Here is an 18,350-nt window from a genome sequence, read left to right on the forward strand (position 1 = left end):
ACAGGCAAATCTCATTTGCCCTTCTTGTAAAGTGGAATAATTAGGACTATACCCCAATCCTTAGGTTCAGATGCAGTAGCATCTATGTCCGAAAATAGTGAGGCAAGTACATACTGCTTGTATGTATGTGTGCATCACCTTCACATGAGTTTGAAGTGGTACAGAAACAGATTTACTATCTCACTGCTGTTAGTAAAAGCCAGACCTGTGATACATTACTCAAATTAAGAAATATATTTCTCCTCAACATATCCAGTTTCCAGGATTAACTGAAATGGACTATTTAAATTTAATTTTAAAGGATTGTAAAGGGGAGAATTTATTCAATGTTGCTAAATTTTGTTATATTTGTGGTGTTATTCGGAATGAAGTTGTCAATTCTAAATGATTTTATTCTTGTAATTCCGGCCATTGGCTGTATTAATAAAGAGTATGTCACTCACAGTGTCTTTATGAGAATTCTGATGTGCATTGAGACAGCTGGCCTATGGCTGCCTTGTCCTCTCTTTTATGTCAGAAAATCCTGTGTGTTAATGCAGATGCAAATTGTTCTCCAACATGTTGTAGGCCATCATGATGCAGAACACCATGTTTGCATTGGAATTCTGCAGAGCCTTCTGAAAGTTCAGTAACCAATGTGGGTGGATAGGGTTTTTTGTCATTTGGAAAGTATGGCTTTTGTGCCCAGCAGGCCTTTCTCCTTAACTCCTGTTGCCTGTCGCTCTGTTCCTGCTACACCCAGCTCACATATACTTTTCAGAATGTATATCACACAATGTAAAATCACAAATTTTCAGAATTCTGAAAATGTGAAATCACAAATGCTATGGTTAGAATATATTATTCCAGATAACCACATTCATGCAAAATTGTACAATTTGTATAATTTATTTACAATCTCTTTAAAGCCGAGGGCTTACCAGCCCCTTTAACACGTAGGAGAGCAGGTCCATCCCTGCTTCTCCTCCATTTACCGCCATTGCAGTAATCCCGGCGCTTCCCCCAGCTATGCCTTCGTGCTGGCGGTGCTCTCCCCCAGCAGCCTGAGTGTGACGCTGGCAAGCATATGTCCTCCATGCATGCTGGCGTCAAGCACAGGTTGCTGGGGGGAGAGCACTGCCGGTGTATTGGCATAGCTGGGGAGAGTGCCAGGATTACTGAAATGGTGGCGATTGGAGGAGTAGGGATGGACCTGCTGTCCTCCATATTAAAGGGGTTGGGTAAGCCCTTTATTTTAACGGGATTGTGCCGTGATTCTGGAATGTGTTATGGCACATCCCTAATTCTGAATGCAAAATTGGGTTTTCTTACAGTTGAATTTAGACTTTTGTGACACCCCTGCCATGTCAGATCTGCCTTGCTGAGACTATGATGTAATCACTTTATTATTTAGAGTTCTGATTATTGGAGCACTTAGCTTTACCTCCAATGGCATTCAACTTTAAAAAGATATTACAAATTAAAATGCATCATATTTGTTTTTTATGGTAGAGAATGAAGATTGTGGTGTCCACTGTTCAGAATTTCATTTTTTAAATTCTGTTAGGTACGAAGTCAGCACTGGAGTCTTATCATGGAGAGTGTTGTCCCATCAGACAAAGGAAATTATACCTGTATAGTGGAGAATATACATGGATCCATCAATCATACATACCACCTTGATGTTGTCGGTGAGTACATGTCTAGTGCTAGGAGATGTTTTTTGATGCCTTAGTTTATTTGTTTTGCTATTTTAGAATAGACAACTTGAAATGAACTTGGAATAAATATTATTTCTTTCAGGATAGTTCTTTTAAATGACATAAGGTGTTCTGAAAATGGCATGTTTGAAAATCTCTCCCTATTTTTAATAGCTTCAGTAGCCTTAATTTGCAAGCAGGGCTGCTGAGTTAAGATCCAAGGAAGTGTTGAATGCTGTAGAGCCGCAGATACATTTTTTCATAAGCTCTCTATTCAGCTGAGGTGCACTAACCTGGAGACTAAACCATTTTTGTTTGAACACTTGTTTAAACAATGTTTATTGAAGGTGCAGCTCCAACGGCTGCCAGGAATTGTAGTAAATTGCGTTCCACATGACTCCATCCTGTACAGCCCAGCTGCTCAAAGGGTGCAGCTGAATGTTTACCCGCCAAGGAGTAGGTGTGTCCACAACATCGAGCAAAGAAGGAAGGAGAGGGAATATTTATATAGTTATCCCCTAAGAATATTTTCCCTTCCTGTTTTGTGGGTTCAGGTCTTCAGGAGCTTGCAGAAAGGGAGAAGAGAGTGAGGAGAAAGTAACTGCTTTTAAAATTTCAGGAATTAAATGAGCCCAAAAGACACTGTCTTAAAACCCCCAACAAATGTACAGTTTTACTCTGTGAGGATTTTCACCAATTTTTTGTAACCTAAGTGAATATTTACTAGAAGACCCTCACCTCTTCTTCCTTGTTGAGACTTTTCAATGCCTTGCATTCAGGAATATTCTGCACAGTTTATTTTTCCTGGCAGAAAATATTAGTGACTTGCATGAATGAATGGAATGGTAATGAGAGTTATGTCATTTATTGCTATGTCTGCTACTTTCATAGAGAGAACCATAAAAGTAAATAGTAAGGCCAAGATTTTCCATCATGATTAGTGGTTTCTGAGTGCTAAGCTGCCATCATGGGGCCTCTGTTTTTTTCCCCCCTGAGGGTCCAGAAATACATTAAACAAATATCAGTCCCCATTCCTCAAGAAAACTATAACAGGTCAAACCCTAATGTGCTTTAGGGTATGTGGAATTTGTTCATCCATTGTACTCCTTATGTTTGGTGCCATTGCATTAGAGAATTTGGTCTTTTTTTCTTTTTTTTAAAGAGTTGAAGCATTTGGTATTAGAGACCTGTTGATCTCTATTGGAATCATGATGGAACTTGTACTGCTGCATTCTAGAAGAACACAAGACAATATATTATTGAAAAGAAATATATATATAAGAACACAAATATATGTGTGTGTGTGTGTGTGTGTGTGTGTGTTTATTTATTTATTTTCAGGGTTTTACATAAAAAACAGCCAGAATGAATAGAAAATAGGCTTGAACATCAGCTTAATGTCCAGATCCACCCTAGCCTATAAGTTCTAACCATGGATGATCTTTCAGAGCTCAAATCCACACTCAGAACTATCATGTAGTACTGTGCTTCCTGGACTATAACCATTTCAGAGTGCAGTTGAAGAGCTGCAGAAGAAGGTGGCTCATCTCAATGTGTCAATGAAATGATTTATAGCATAGCATTCTTTCTGACTTGCTAGTTTTCTATTATGTGCAGTGTTTTTTTGTCTTGTAACATGGAAGAGCAATGCTTCAAGCACCGAGTTCCCCACCTGCTGTCTCAAGAGGCTTGACTTTGTTTCTTTGGCAGATATTCTTCTATGATCATTATCTGAATGGTCTGTATGGTAGGCCTGTGCAAAGGTTTGGCTATGAAGCATCAAAGCTGAATCATTTGCACCTTGATCCTGGCCCTAGAGCAGGGCTGCTCAGCTTAGGCCCCCCAGCTGTTTTTGAATTACAATTCCCATAATCCCTGGCCACAGGGGCTAATAGCCAGGGATTATGGGAATTGTAGGCCAACATCTACAGGAGGGCCAAAGTTGAGCAGCCCTGCCCTAGAGGGTGACAGCAACTTGCAGTGCTTATCTCCATGCAAAGCAGTCCTGTTCACTGGGGAGAGACATTAAAGGGATGCAGAGTTGCAGGAAGCCCAAATAATGGAAGTCACTTAGGGTGGTGCATGAGGAAATGTCTTTGCCCTTGGAGCCCCCAAATGAAGACAGGACACACGTGTTTGGAATAAAACAGGGCCACACTTTAATTAGCAATAAAGGATAAGCAACAAGATAACAATTGACTAGAGTGTGGGCCCCTCCAACCCCCTCAAGGGGCATTCAGCCTCCTATCGAGAACTGCCTGCCCCCTTGAGCTTTTGGGTGAAGCAACCGGGCCTCAAAGAGGCCAGCAGTGACCACTGCATAGCTTCATCCAGCCACACAGTTTACTGTGCTGAGGTGGCAACCACCCAGGTCACACACCCCTTAAGCCCCAACGCTCTGAGTGGGTGAGCCAAGCAGCTAGCAAAAAGTGACCCATTCTCAGACAACCCGAGGCCACAAAACCCTGAGGTGATGTTCCATGGAGCCACCCTTCATCTACAACAGGTGCCTCTGGTTGCAACCCATTGATTCTTTACCTGACCCTGCCCACACTCACCTGCCATAGAAAGGAGGGCAAACCTCATTCCAGCTCCCCTTTCCCAACCTGCCGAAAACAGCTTTGCGCAGGCCTTGTTGCAAATCCGTCAAGACAACATCATTGCCCTGATCTGACAAATGAACCCTGTCTGCCCTATACAACTGTGAACAGCTATGCCTAATTTCTCCAAGAGGAATGACTATTCCATCAACAAAATGGCTCTTCCCACTTCGCGGTTGACCTTTTTGTGAACATGATCTAGAAAGCAGGGGTCACCCTCCCCCCTGCAACATGGTTGTGGTATTAAACATGACCACAACAGCAGCAACTGGGGCTAACGTGCCAACAAAGCTCGCAGGTCAAAGATCGCCTGTAAAATTAGAGCCTTCCCCTTAAGCAAACCCAAATCGCCCCCCACCCCGAAATGCAAGCTCAAAACATGCAGGCCAGGACACCCACTGAAGCCCATCCAGGAGTAGCATCAAATGACTCCAGATCATGCCTCGATGACTAAGCTACTCCACACATGTGGAAGTGCCACATCCCAGTGGTATTCCAAAATGGTGGCTCATGCCAGTTGACTGGCTCAGAAAACAAAACGATGGCCACAGATCAACACCCAAACAGGGCCCATCATCTCAACAGAATCTGAAAAAGAAGCAATTGTTACTATATGATAATTAGCTAATGAGGCCCTTTAAATGGCAGTACATTACCATTATAGGCAGAAGTACTCCACCGGCCAATCCTTTGAATCACAGGAGGAGGCAGGTCCAGCTGGGCAGCCATGGAAGCCGCTCCTATACGGAAGGAATGTGTGCCAAATACATTGGCCAGCATTCCTTCCCTGCTCAACACCTGCCTGACAACTGACCAGCATTGATAATGTGTGAGCGGCAGCAAATTCAAATGCCGGAAAAGAACACCCTGTCCATCCCTTCTAACCTGACAATACTGCTGCATCGCTACACAAGGACAGAGCGTTGTATCCATGCTGCAGGGCAGTTGGATAATCAACCCTCACTGCCTTTGGCCAGTTTTTGAAAAGTGAAGCTTTAACAACACACCCTTCCCCAAGAACTGCATACCCCCCCTTCCAGTGCTCTACCTGAACTATTGGTCTTAGAAGCTGCTAATCACTCGCTAATACGGAAGGCACTGAAAAAGGCCACTAAAGCTGTGGCCCTAATCAGTGTAGTCTCAAACGCAGAGTCACATAATTCACTAAAGTGACATAAGTTGATGCCCTGGTGGAGAATTGGAACAACAAACTCACCAGGGCAGTAGACATGATTGCTCCTAAGCGTCCTCTCCGACCCACGTCAAAACTGGCCCCTTGGTATACGGAAGATCTGTGGGGGCTGAAGTGGCAAGGTAGGCGACTGGAACACAAGTGGAGAAAGACTCGGCTTGAATCTGACAGATTGCAACATAGAGCTCATTTGAAAACCTATGCTCAGGCGATACGTGCGACAAAGAAGCGATTCTTTTCTGCCCATGTTGCATCCGCAAGTTCATGTCTGGCGGAGTTGTTCAGGGTTTTGAGAGTGCTAGTATGTGCCCCTCCTCCCTTGAATCAGAATCTGGAACCCTTGGTTACCCGCTTTGATGTGTTTAATGAATTCTTTGTGGGGGGAAATCTCTCATATTCGGGCCAACTTAGACTCGGTCTCCACAATTACTTCAGTATCTGATGTGGAGGTGTCCAGCGACTCCTCTTGTGTGATTAGGTTGGATCAGTTCCAATTTGTGACTCCCGAGGATGTGGACAAGCTGATTGGAACAGTGCGGCCTACCACCTGTTCTCTTGACCCATGCCCGAAATGGCTTATATTATCTGGCGGGGGTTGTTGTAGAAGGCCTGGTAGAGATTATAAATGCGTCCCTGAGGGAAGGTAGGATGCTTCCTTGTCTTAAAGAGGCAATTGTGTGGTTAAATTCTTTCTACATGACTGAGGATACAATGGCAGGCAGTGCTGACTGGTTTGGACTGGTCATTCACCAGGTGAATGACCAGACCGCATAGATCCAGTTCAAGGGTGGGCTGGAAAGAGAGCGAGCAAGCTGGGCAAGGCAGGACGAGAGAGAGAGATGTAGCCATGGCCCATTTGAACCTGCCAGCCCCACCCCAGAGCTTCCCAGCTCTGCCACTTGGAGGATAATATAGATGACTAGGGTTAGAGCTCATTCAAGTGTAGTTAAACATCTGGATAGGGAAGGGGCATCTGATCAAAACAGATTAGTGAGAATATCTCTTATCTGCTCCTCTTCAAAATTCACCACTGGTTAGGGCCATATCAGATATGAAAAACACAGAGTAGATAAACTGTGTGAAGTTAAGGGGAAAAAACCTGTTTCAAATTATTTGAAACCCTTAAATTTTGAAATAATCAGAAACATAACCAAATTTGTAAAGAGATACTGTACATGAATAACCCAGTTACAGAATTTGAGTTTGTGATCAGAGTTTGGTTGTTTATCATAGAAGTCAAAACTTTGGCTGTGCTTTAATCTTCTCTTCTTCTATACACCCTTTTCATCTTTTATGGAGCAACAGTAGAAGGGGGGTAGTATTCAGTTTGAGCATCGATCACTCAGAATGAATGAACACAGGCTAGAGCCCATATTATGGCCTACTCTATGGAGGTGAAGGCGGCGATGAAATCCTACTTCTCTGCCACCATCGCGTCAGCTCAGTGTCGTCCAGTGGAGCTTTTTCGAGTGGTTTCAGGGCCTCCTAGGCGAGGACCTCAAAAACCATCAAACAGAACTCTCAGAATCCCACTGTAACCAATTTGCTTTACATTTTGCAGATCAAATCACTCATATCCATTCTGACTTGGATGCTAAAATTTTTATGGCACCATAACTGGATGTTGGCAATGCACCATCTGCTCTTGTTATATTGGATGGTTTTCAGACTGTGTTGCCTGAGGAGGTGTACAGGCTGCTTGGAAGGTTGAGGCCTACCATGTGTGTCCTCGACCCTTGCCCTTCATGGTTGGTGAAGGCTTCTAGGGAGGGGCTGGGTCCATGAGTGGAGGGGGTGGCGAATGCCTCTCTAGAGCTGGGGGTGGTCCCCCCTTGCTGAAAGAAGCTGTTATTAGGCCCCTCTTTAAAAAACCCTCATTGGACTCAGATGACTTAAATAACTTTTAACCAGTTTCAAACCTCCCCTTCTTGGGTAAGATGTTGGAGAGAGTTGTGGCGTCTCAGCTCCAGGCAGTCCTGGATGAATCTGAATCAGATCATTCCCAGTCTGGCTTCCGACCTGGATATGAGACTGAAACTGCCTTGGCCACCCTGGTGGACGACCTATGTCAGAGATAGGCAGAGGGAGTGTGACTCTGTTGATCCTCCTGGACCTTTTCAGCGACTTCTGATAGCATCGACCATGGTATCTTTCTGAGATGTCTCTCTGGGTTAGGACTTGGAGGCACGGTTATATGGTGGCTCTGCTCTTACCTGGAGGGTTGTACTCAGAAGTTGGTGCTGTGGGATGCCTGCTCCACCCCTCGACCTTTGGCATAGGGGGTGTGACGGGGATCTATTCTGTTCCCCATGCTGTTTAACATTTACATGAAACCCCTGGAAGAGGTCATCCATGGGTGTGGGCTGCAGTGCCATCAGTAAGCTGGTGACACCCAGCTCTACCTATCTTTTAGGTCAGCAGACACCAAGGAGACAATAGATGCTCTGAACCAGGGCTTGGAGTCTGTTCTGGACTGGATGGGAGCAAACAAGCTGTAACTTAATCCAGATAAGTCGGAAGTGCTCTGGGTTGGTAGAACTGATCATCCGAGTAATGAGTTAAATCTGGTCTTGGACAGAGTCACACTCCCACTGAAAGACAAAGTTCACAGCTTGGGAGTGTTACTGGACCCAACGTTGTCCTTGGAAGTGCAGGTGGCATCATCGTGCAGAAGTGCCTTTTACCAACTATGGCTGGTACACCAGCTGCGACCCTACTTGGAGAAGTTGGACCTGACCTCTGCCACTCATGCTTTGGTAACATCGAGATTAGACTACTGCAATGCGCTCTATGTGGGGCTGCCCTTGAAGACAGTTCGGAAGCTTCAACTTGTTCAGAATGCTGCTGCAAGGATGCTTGTGGGTGCAAGTCATTTCATGAGTATCACACCCATCCTGAGGCAGCTTCATTGTTCCACTTCCAGGCTAGATTCAAGGTGCTGGTCTTGACCTTTAAAGCTCTACACGGCTTGAGGCTAGAGTACCTGTCAGACTGCATTTGCCCATATAAATCTGCCAGGGTCCTCCATCATCTCAGGCCCTGCTCATGTCCTTGCCACTAACAGATATCTGTTTGTGGGGGCTAGAGACAGGGCCTTTTTGGTTGTTGCCCTTGGCTTTGGGATACCCTCCCTGAAGAGCTTCACAATGTTCCCTCCCTCATTATTTTTAAAAAACAACTGAAGACACACCTTTTTAAGGAGGCTTTTTAATGCTCCATCTTTGGTTATATCTGGTAGCTTCTTTAGTTTTTATAATTTTCAGCGTTTAGCTTTTTAATATAACTTTTAAAGTGAACTTAAAACTGATTGTGGTTTTAAACCTGATTTTTAACATGTTTACTCCATTTGGTTAATTTTATTACTTGTATATTGCATCTATTTTATTGTTGTGAGCCGCTCCAAGTAGTAGTGTACTGGAGGGGTGGGGTATAAATATTTTAAATAAATAATACATTCATAATGGCTGATTGGCGAGCAAGAATATAGATTGTTGAAAAAGGAGCCTCTCAAAAGAGGTTTCTTTTTTGTTGTTGTTCTGTTGGCTAAGCTGTTTATCCAAAATATTCAACATCTTGTCAACTAAACTTTTCACTTTCTTTTAAAATTGCTTTTATCATGGTTTTGCTGGTTTCAGAGCAGACTTGTTTGATATTAATAGTAACGAATGATGTTAAAATATGGCACTGTATTATACTAATGTGTCTGTCTATATGTCGTACTGTACTGAAACCTCTTATGATGTCACAGATTCTGGAGTTTTCCCAGCAAAATTCTTGCCAAATAATGACACAATGCTAGTTGGGAATAGCATTATTAACTTGTCTGTAATAACGTTCCAAAGCCTGAAACTTTCATCATGTGTGCTGTAATAGCTAGCAGAATATGAGGGTTTTAAGTCCAAGTATATATCCTAAATATTCTCAGCTGTTAGTTTGGATTTGTGAATGTAGCAAATACATCACAATCTTATACTGCTAGAAATTTAGAAAAAAGTGCTGAAATAAAAGCAGAAAAATATGAGCAGTACTCACAGCAGTAAGCTTTAGGGTCATCAGTAGTGATAATTGGGGAACGTTCTGCTTCAGGTGGATATTTTGATAATTCCTCCATTTTCCGGTTGGTTGTGCTGAAGTTTTGCCATCTAGTTGTGTGCCTGTGTGGTGTTTTTTTGTTTGTTTGTTTGTTTTACCACACAGAAGAGAATTTCTGGCTTATGGTTTCTCTGGCTCATGGTTGGCCAATAAAATAATAAAAGAGTACTGTGAAGCTAAAAAGGTTAGAAACAAACTCATTGTCTTGCTGTTTTGCTCTTGATTGTGTGACCATGCAAAGAGGGTACTTCTGTAAACTCTAGAGGTGGACACTGCAAATAATAGTGGGGATTGTTTAAAAAGTTGAGACTGGTGAGGAATAATGTTGAAATGTTGCTTTGTAGATCACAAAAATCATGAAAAACAAGTTTTAGCCACCTAAGCAATATCATTTATTTTCAATTTTATAGCAAATAAACATGAGGCCCATCTTGCAAGTATCTTGGCTTCAGAGGTACATATGCCTGGCTTCCTGAGGATTTTGACCATAGCACAAGACAACAATGAAATATTTTTCTGTTCATTTCCAGTTTTAAAAAATCATTTTCAGATATTTCAGGATGCACAAAAGCTCTTTGCCCTGGCTATCTCAGCAGAAGCCAGTTAATATTCCTTAATTTAAATGCTCTTTTGTAAGATTAGTGCTGGTTGAATTCTACTGCTTAAGTCCAAACAGATTAAAATATAGGATCATAGGAAACTGCCATATACGAGTCAGAATATTGGTCTATCTAGCTCAGTATTGTCTTCAAAGACTGGCAATGGCTTCTCCAAGGTGTGATAGGCAATTATCATGTGCTTACTTACATATATCAGCAGACCTCTTTCTCAGAAGATTCACTGAGGTATCTTAACTAATGAAACATCTTTCTTCCTTTTGTCTTCTGGAAGTAATTAAAGGTAGTCTTGTCACACCACTAAGAATATCACATAAGGTACCTGTTACATCCATGCAATGTTCCACACTGCAGTCATAGTAGAGAAGAGAGTTTGCATGCAGAACGAGGGTTATGATTTGCATTTTCTTGTGATACAAATTATTTAAGTTTGTATCCTGGGAATATGAAATATTGCCACTATAAATGTCCAAACATGAGGAAATACAGTACACAACATTTTTTTATTTATCATATTAATATACCTGCTGAAATATACATTTCTAGCCTTGTACACAATCCAAATTACAATATAAAAACAAAAACAAACAATTAAAACACTTTCACAGAAAAAAAACAATTAAAAACAATTCACAGAGTGAAACAATTAAAATAATTTTACAGGATAAAAGCAAACAGTTTAAAATTAATTTTAATTAAAAGCCTGAGGAAACAGGTGTGTTTTAAGAGTCTTTTTAAAAGTTATTGGAGATAGAGGAGCTCTTATTTTGATAGAGAGTGTATTCTAAAGCCCTGGGGCAGCCACGGAGAAGGCCTGGCCCCAAATAGCCCCCAGACGAGCTAGGGGCAACTGTAGCCGGACCTCCCCCATGATCTTAATAGGTGACAAGTGACAAAGAAAGCAGTCTTTTAGATACCATGGACCTAAGCCATTCAGGCCTTTATAGGTAATGACCAAGCTTTTGTATTTTGCTCAGAAACATATCGGCAGCCAGAGGAATTTTTTTCAGAATTGGTGTTATATGTCCCCTTCATGTTCTCCCAGAGACCAACCTGGATGCTGCATTATGTGCCAGTTATAGTTTCCGAACTATGTACAAAGGCAACCTCACATAGAGTGCATTACAGTAGTCAAGTCTGGAGGTCACCAGCATATGTACCACCTTTAAGGTCATTCACCTCCAGAAATTGGCATATCTGGCGTTTCAGCCAAAGCTGATAAAAAGTGCTCCTGGCCAGTGTCTCAACCTGAGAAACCCAAGAGAGTTTTGGATCCAGGAGCTCTCCCAAGCTACATTTATCATTTTAATGAACAGATAAAATGTCAGTGTTTGTACTTCAGGTCAGACAAAAACATTCCCCCCCCCCCTTTTTTGCGGTTGGGGTGGGGGGAGATCATTTACTCCTAAGGGAAACCATAGTAGTCCTGTTCATGCAACCAAATCTGTGGAAGCAGGAAGTAGGGAGGGGAGCAGCTCGTACTCATGTGTTCCAAAGGTGAGATTACAGTGCAGCCTAAATGTTCCAAGGTGTGTCTGTCCATAGGATTGGAAACTGAAAAATGCAGGGTCTCTGATCAGATGGAAAGACCCTACCTAGGTCAAGTTTCCACTTTTGCTTTAGGAGTTCAGATTTTGAAAGGAAACTCATTAGGTTTTTCCTCAGATAAGTTGTGCGATCATAGAATTTTCAAGTTGACACATACCTTGGAGGTTGTCTAGTCCAACTTTCTTTGGAGCAGGAAACTGCTACAGCTTCCCTAACAGATGATTCTCCAGCATTTGTTAAAAGACCTCCAGCAAAGGAAATCCCACCACTGTGCAAGGCAGACTGTTTCACTGTCGAACAGCTCTTCCAGTTAGGAAGTTTCTCCTAATGTCTTGCCAAATGTCTAGCCTGAAGTTGAAGTGTGCTAAATTTTTCATAGCAAAGCCCATCCTAATTTTTTTAAAAAATGTATGACTGATTTGTCAGTCTTCTTCCTTGATCAGTTTTTAAAAAGAATCTAAAAGCCCTCTTCTTCTTCTTCTTTTTTAAAGAAGCATTTAAAATTGGATTTAATTGGGTTTTCAGTTTTAGTTTGGTCTGCCGCTTTATTCCATTGCTGGTTTCTTTTTATGCATCTTCTGTTATTATTTCTTGTTTTATTGTAAGCTGCCACAAGCAGCAGAGTGCAGGTCGGGGGCTAGAAATATTTTAAATGGACATTACCATGATATATACATTCACGTTATTGTTTACACCTAAATATTATTACATTCTGATCTGACTACAATGTATCTAAAGTTTTAAAATGGTAACAAGAAAGAAACTCCATTTTACATGTAAATTAAAAATGGGACATCAGTTAATTTCTTGCAAGAGTTAAATGCATGCAGCGTGGCCAAGTCTAAACTTGCAACCTGGCAGCAGCCTATGCTGCTGTTGACTAACTCCTTACAAGAGTGACGATAAGCCTGACATACTTACCTGAACACTTGAGGTCTGGGGCATGCTGAGACAGGGGCGAAGGCAGGCAGGAATCCATGCTGGTGCTTGCCCCCAGGTATTTGGATACAGTGAGAAGGAAGAAACTATCTTTCAAGGCAGTGAAAAACCTGACTGTAGACCTTACACCTGGCATTGGGCTTTTGGCAATACAGTACATGTACGACTTCTGCAGGGGGGGAAAACATACACAAATTGTTTAGAGCTAGAGGCCATGTGCTTTGCTGTTAGAAACTGACTCTCATGATTCATCAAAGGCTTAAAAAAAAAGATCCAAGTGCAGTTACTTCATTTGGATGAATACTGGTCTGATATATTTGCAATGCACCTTTTTGGCCATGTGACTCCCACTAGCTTCCTCCCCCACCCCTGCATGCCCATTTGTTCTCCAGTATCTCAACTAATGGCTTTGTCATTTCCTATTGTTGTCCCATTTCTTTCTCACACACTCTTTGTCAAATCCAGCAACCTGAAGTTCACTTGAAGAATACATTCTGCATGTTGAGCAAGTTTATGAGCGCTCTGGGATATAATTCTTTGTTTCATAGTAGTGGAGAAAAAACCTGTGGCCATTAGAGCTAGCAGTCAGAATGGGAAAATGTATAGTTCAGAGTGGCCATTATTTTAAATTTTTATTATGTTCTTTAGTAGCTAGAAACAGACTTTAGACATTTTGGAGGGTAGACAACCTTTTAGTCTTATTCAAAAGTCAACTACTTTGCAGTAAATATGACTGATTAGGACTCGTTGACCTCCCGTGTTCAGCTTCTGCCGCGGACCCCTGATAGCCACGCCCCCACATCTGACATCAGATGCGGGGCATGATCTCCCTGCCAAACAGGGATGCCGACAAGGGGGCCATTTGGCCCGGTTTGGGAGGGAGATTGACCCGTGCTGTGTTGGGCAGTGGGGGCCGGAGCAACTCTCCCTGCCTTTAAAGGCAGGAAGAGTCACTCTGGCTGCGCTGCCGATTTTGGTTCCAAATGGGGCTGCATGGATCTGATGCAGAGTTGCCAGAACCTAAGGGGTATACTCGTGGGTCAAATGGGCCATAAGCCAGAATTTGGCTTTTAAAAAGCCAAATCTGGCCACCTAGATCTGATGTCATATGCGTGGGGCATGTCTGGGGCCATGAGGCGTGGCACTTGGGGGTGGTTCCACCCCTGGGCAGTAGTAAGGGTGTGGAGCAGAAATGGCTGTGAATCAGCTTTGGAGTGTATAAATGTCTGTATAGAATCAGAGGTGTATTTTAACCTATGATCTAAGCCAGTCCCTTGCTGGATGGCGACTTGCCTGTTCCTTTTACCTGCCATAGTGATGACACAGTCTGTCCAACTCCCTTTGCTAATATCAGTTCTGGCATTTCAATGTTGTGGTTCAAACTGCAGTTGGCAAGCTCTTTCATCATTACTGTGGCAAGGCTATGTACGGTTGGATTTGGGTATAAAATTTTCACCTCCTAATGTTCTAAATGTTAGGGAGTTTAAAAAACAAAAACAAAAAAGTGGCAATTTTTCCTTCATTGTTCCAGCCTCGTTTGGGAGAAATGGAATCTTGCATTTCACATTCCAGTGCAGAGTAGTTCTGTTTTATTCTTTTACAAAAAGTTGTTTTTTTAAAAGCCCTTCACTCAAACTATTCATTGGCATGTTTCTAATAGTCTCCTTTACCAAAGCAAAGCTTTTTCTTGTTTGCTCAGATGTTTGAAAGCTTTGGCTTTTGCCTTTGCCACATTAGGGATCACATCGGTTAACTCCAAGATTAGCAGAGTAGACACTATAGCCTGTTTTGAGTAGAGACACATTTTGCTCTGGGGAAGCTGATGAAATGCACACTGTGGCAGCCTAACAATAGGTTTTTCTGCACAAAGGACAGACTGGTATTAAGACCATTAGGCAGTGATGACAACTGGCATTTCAAAACAAGAATATTCATGTTGCCTGCTGCAATTTCTGACTGTCTGGTGCTTCATTGTTTCTCTCTCAAACCACCATAATAAATACAGCTTTAAAGAACATCTTTTGATGGTGGTTTGATGAAACTAGGTGCAGAGTTTACTCAGGGAGCTTAATTTTTGCCTTACTATGCCAGTGTAACTCCCATTGAGGAGAATGTGACTGACATTGGTAGAATAGCTTGAGGACTGCGACCTAAATCTTCTGGGAATGGCTTTTAAAAAATCTGATAGCTGTAGGAATTGTGCATGGACCTCTGGATCATAGCCATGTCCAACATACTTGAAAAATTGGTCAAGATATAGATATCTGGATGTTGTTAAGGAATAAATCAGTGATGAAAACAGAAACAGAGGTACAAGTTGAACTTGCCAGGCAAATTTCTTTAACGATTAAACAATGCTGTCATTTTTAAGTCTATCCTAGATAAAGATACTTTGATGTTTTAGGCATCAAGCTTTAGCAGAAGTAGGAGAAGTTGTAAATGTTTTATTGCACACACACACACTAGTTCAAACACTTGTAACTTCTTTGGCTCCTCCGATAATTGTAAAGCTGAATTAGACGGGCATTTTGTGGCATATTTTGAGGCCTAGTCCACAAGTGCTGCCCTCATACAAGCTCCAAACATGGGAAGTGTTCTTGATAGAGTTCAGATCAGTTATGCCTGCTTTTTCTACTGAGGTCACGGGGAATAATGCCCATCAAAATGTATTTTATTTCAGTAAATAGCCATAATCCTCACTTGTATTTGCATAAAATCCATTGATCTGGGCCATTTTTAAAAGGGGGTTTAAGTAGAGTTTATTTAGTAGTCTCTTTTCTGGCAGAATGTGCATGGAAACTATTAATCTGCAGTGAATTAGAGGCGCAGCGGGGAAATGCTTGACTAACAAACAGAAGGTTGCCAGTTTGAATCCCCGCTACTGCTGCTACTATATCGGGCAGCAGTGCTATAGGAAGATGCTGAAAGGCATTATCTCGTACTGTATGGGAGGAGGCAATGGTAAACCCCTCCTGTATTCTGTCAAAGAAAACTACAGGGCTCTGTGGGCACCAGGAGTCGAAATCGACTTGACGGCACACTTTACACAAATTGTATCTGCACTTTACCCTTAAAAGAAAGCCACAGGTGAAAACATGGATTAAATCCTCAGTATTGTAGCCCTGTATAACTCCCTCCTAGTAGCCTGAAAGGAAATATGTCTGCTGTAAGTCAAGATGTGTGGTCCCTGAAGCCTCCAAATTATAGTGATAGTTAATCTTGATACAGAAATTTCTTTGCCTGCAAGCTTCATCTGCTTTATACCTATGTTAAATACAGCACTAGCTAGACAAAATAATGAAGCCCAGCAGTCATGGGTTGGAACTTCTCCCTAGCAAGATAACTTTCATATAGGAATTTCCCCTTTTTATATTCCTTATCTAGCATTGCCCTTAGTTACACTCAGAGCCAACTGACTTGATGTCTCCTTAGATGAAATGACTGCGTTATATGAAGCGCCTGTAGGTCAGCTGACCACCTGAGTCACCTGATACTTCAGGTTTTCTAATTCTAATTTCCGAGACCAAAAATGGTAAAGGATCGCCGCCCCTCCGTGAAATATTTTTAAAAGACAGTGAAAATATAATGGTTATTTTGAATTCCAGATATGCAGAGCATACTTCTGTGTAGAATGGAAGCTGGTCTAATTGACTGTGCTCTCTCAGAAGAGACTTCTCCTTCCCTTGTTTTCCATTTTGCATGTGACATGATACTGATTCACATAGACTCCTTGCTTACACCTGTTTCTTCCCAAAACAGCACTCAGAACTCAACTTTACCTCTCCATATCATTGAACAAATACAATGGAATTAGTAATGTTTAACTCCTTTCATACCCTTAGCACAGGCCTCATCAGTCATTTAGTCTTTGAGAGTTGATGTGGTGTGAGAAAGCAGACAAATTCAAAACACTTCAGATGACCAGAAAGTATACACAGCTTCTCAGAAAAAGGAATGGAAACTATGCTTGAGGTTGAGAGGTGGTGTAAAGAGAGAAAGAAGATGGCATCTTAGATGTGGATCTAGATACAACAAGGTTGATAAATAGAGATGGGCCCCAGCTCCCCCCATCTTCTTCGTCAGAGAGGCATGAGTGGGAAAGCAAAGAACAACCTGTCACCCAGCTGGTGGTGCCCAGGGATATTTGTCCCACCTTGTTTAATTGTAGCCATGCCTCTGAGAACAGGCATCCATTTTATATAGCGCCCTGCCCTCAGGTCAGGAATGTACAGTGACAAATCATAGACAGCTCAAAACTGAGGTTCCAGACACTACCAGCTGTCTTTATATTTCGCTCTTCCTTTATAATATAGCCATAATCCTGGATTACCCATTGAATTTGATATTTAACTGAATTCCATGGAGTTCTGACTAGTGTATATGAATAATGTATTTTACTTCAGTGATGTCAATGGGACTTAGCCAGTAAATAGTTCACAGATTACATTGTCCAGTATTCTTTTGAACGTAAAAGCTATTTTCCTTATTACAGGAGATTCTGTTGCTGAGTTTTATGCAAACAAGTCATGTAAATGGTCAAAATGGAAAGGTATAAAGTTTCAATGTTCAATTAGTAAAGATTTATTTCCCAAGTGCCCGTTTGACCTCATGGTGCAGGAGTAAATAAAAGAATATACTGAAAGCTGATGTATTTACAGCGCTGGGAAACCAAAGGCTCTGAAGTTATTTTTTATGCTAACATTTTATAGCTTTGAATGAAAAATTAATAACAATTCACTTTAACTGTTTTCATATGCAGAATCTAGCTATAATTGGTCCTCAAAAAGCCCATATATTTATTTTAGCATACATTAGCACCACTTCATATTTCAGAGCTAGCTTTTGTCTTTGAGAGAGACTTTCTTAAACACAGTTTTTATTCTTCTTCAGGAATGTGTCAGAGTCTCTTATCACCATCCATTGCTTGCCCATATAGCAATAGCTGCACAACAGTGTAGTGTTTAATGTTTTAAATGACCATATTTAGTCAGAATGCTTAGGCGAGAATATACTGAAGAAGTATATACTGAAGGAGTATTTGAAGAGCCAAGAGCTCCAGCAGATCTTACATTTTAATACACCGCGTTGTGCAGGAGTTGAAAAGAGCTTGTTCTCAACAAGAGATTTATAAAAAAGAAAAGAAGCAATGTGGAGCCACTGAGCTACATGATGCACATTCTCCCACTGATGATATGAATGCAGAATTTCAAAGGTGGCCATGACAGTTTAGCAATAGGGCTGCTGTGCACTGAAGTCAAAGCATTTCTGGGCAGCAGTGCAACACTCCTTTCCATTGCAAAAAAATCACATTATTGTTAGGCCTGCCTTTGAAGTTGCACAGCAGTCTTAGTGCATCATTAGTATCAACGGAACTCTGCACATTATGTAGCCCATGGTTCCAGTTCTATCAGTGTTCACCCCTCCCCCCAGCCATACCCTGCTTAGCATCTTAGTAAATTTGTTGAAATGATACTTGTAATTAAAGCTCCTGGGTCAGTGGCGGCTCTGAATTTGGACTCAAGCAATAGAGAATAGCTTCAAAGTGAACCTGGAACAAAATTAGGTACATCTAATGACATAGATAATAAGCTTCTCATCACTGGTTTATTTAAAGCACTGTTCCCCCAGCGCAGATTTCATATTCCAGAAAACAGAATCAAAACTTTAGGTCATCAGAGCTGCA

The 18,350-nt window shown here is 41.8% G+C and overlaps 1 protein-coding gene across 7 annotated transcripts in view; it reads left to right on the plus strand.

Moving 5' to 3' along the window:
* The window catches only part of FGFR2 (fibroblast growth factor receptor 2), a 179,940-nt gene that overhangs the window by 103,319 nt on the left and 58,271 nt on the right, over positions 1-18,350 (plus strand). For all 7 annotated transcript variants that reach the window (XM_053307770.1, XM_053307769.1, XM_053307771.1 and 4 more), the window contains one exon: positions 1,547-1,670. In XM_053307770.1, coding sequence (XP_053163745.1) covers positions 1,547-1,670 — 124 coding nt within the window. The remainder of the gene's footprint in view (positions 1-1,546; positions 1,671-18,350) is intronic.

Source organism: Hemicordylus capensis, chromosome 3 (assembly GCF_027244095.1).
Source record: "Hemicordylus capensis ecotype Gifberg chromosome 3, rHemCap1.1.pri, whole genome shotgun sequence".
Taxonomy (NCBI): Eukaryota; Metazoa; Chordata; class Lepidosauria; order Squamata; family Cordylidae; genus Hemicordylus; species Hemicordylus capensis.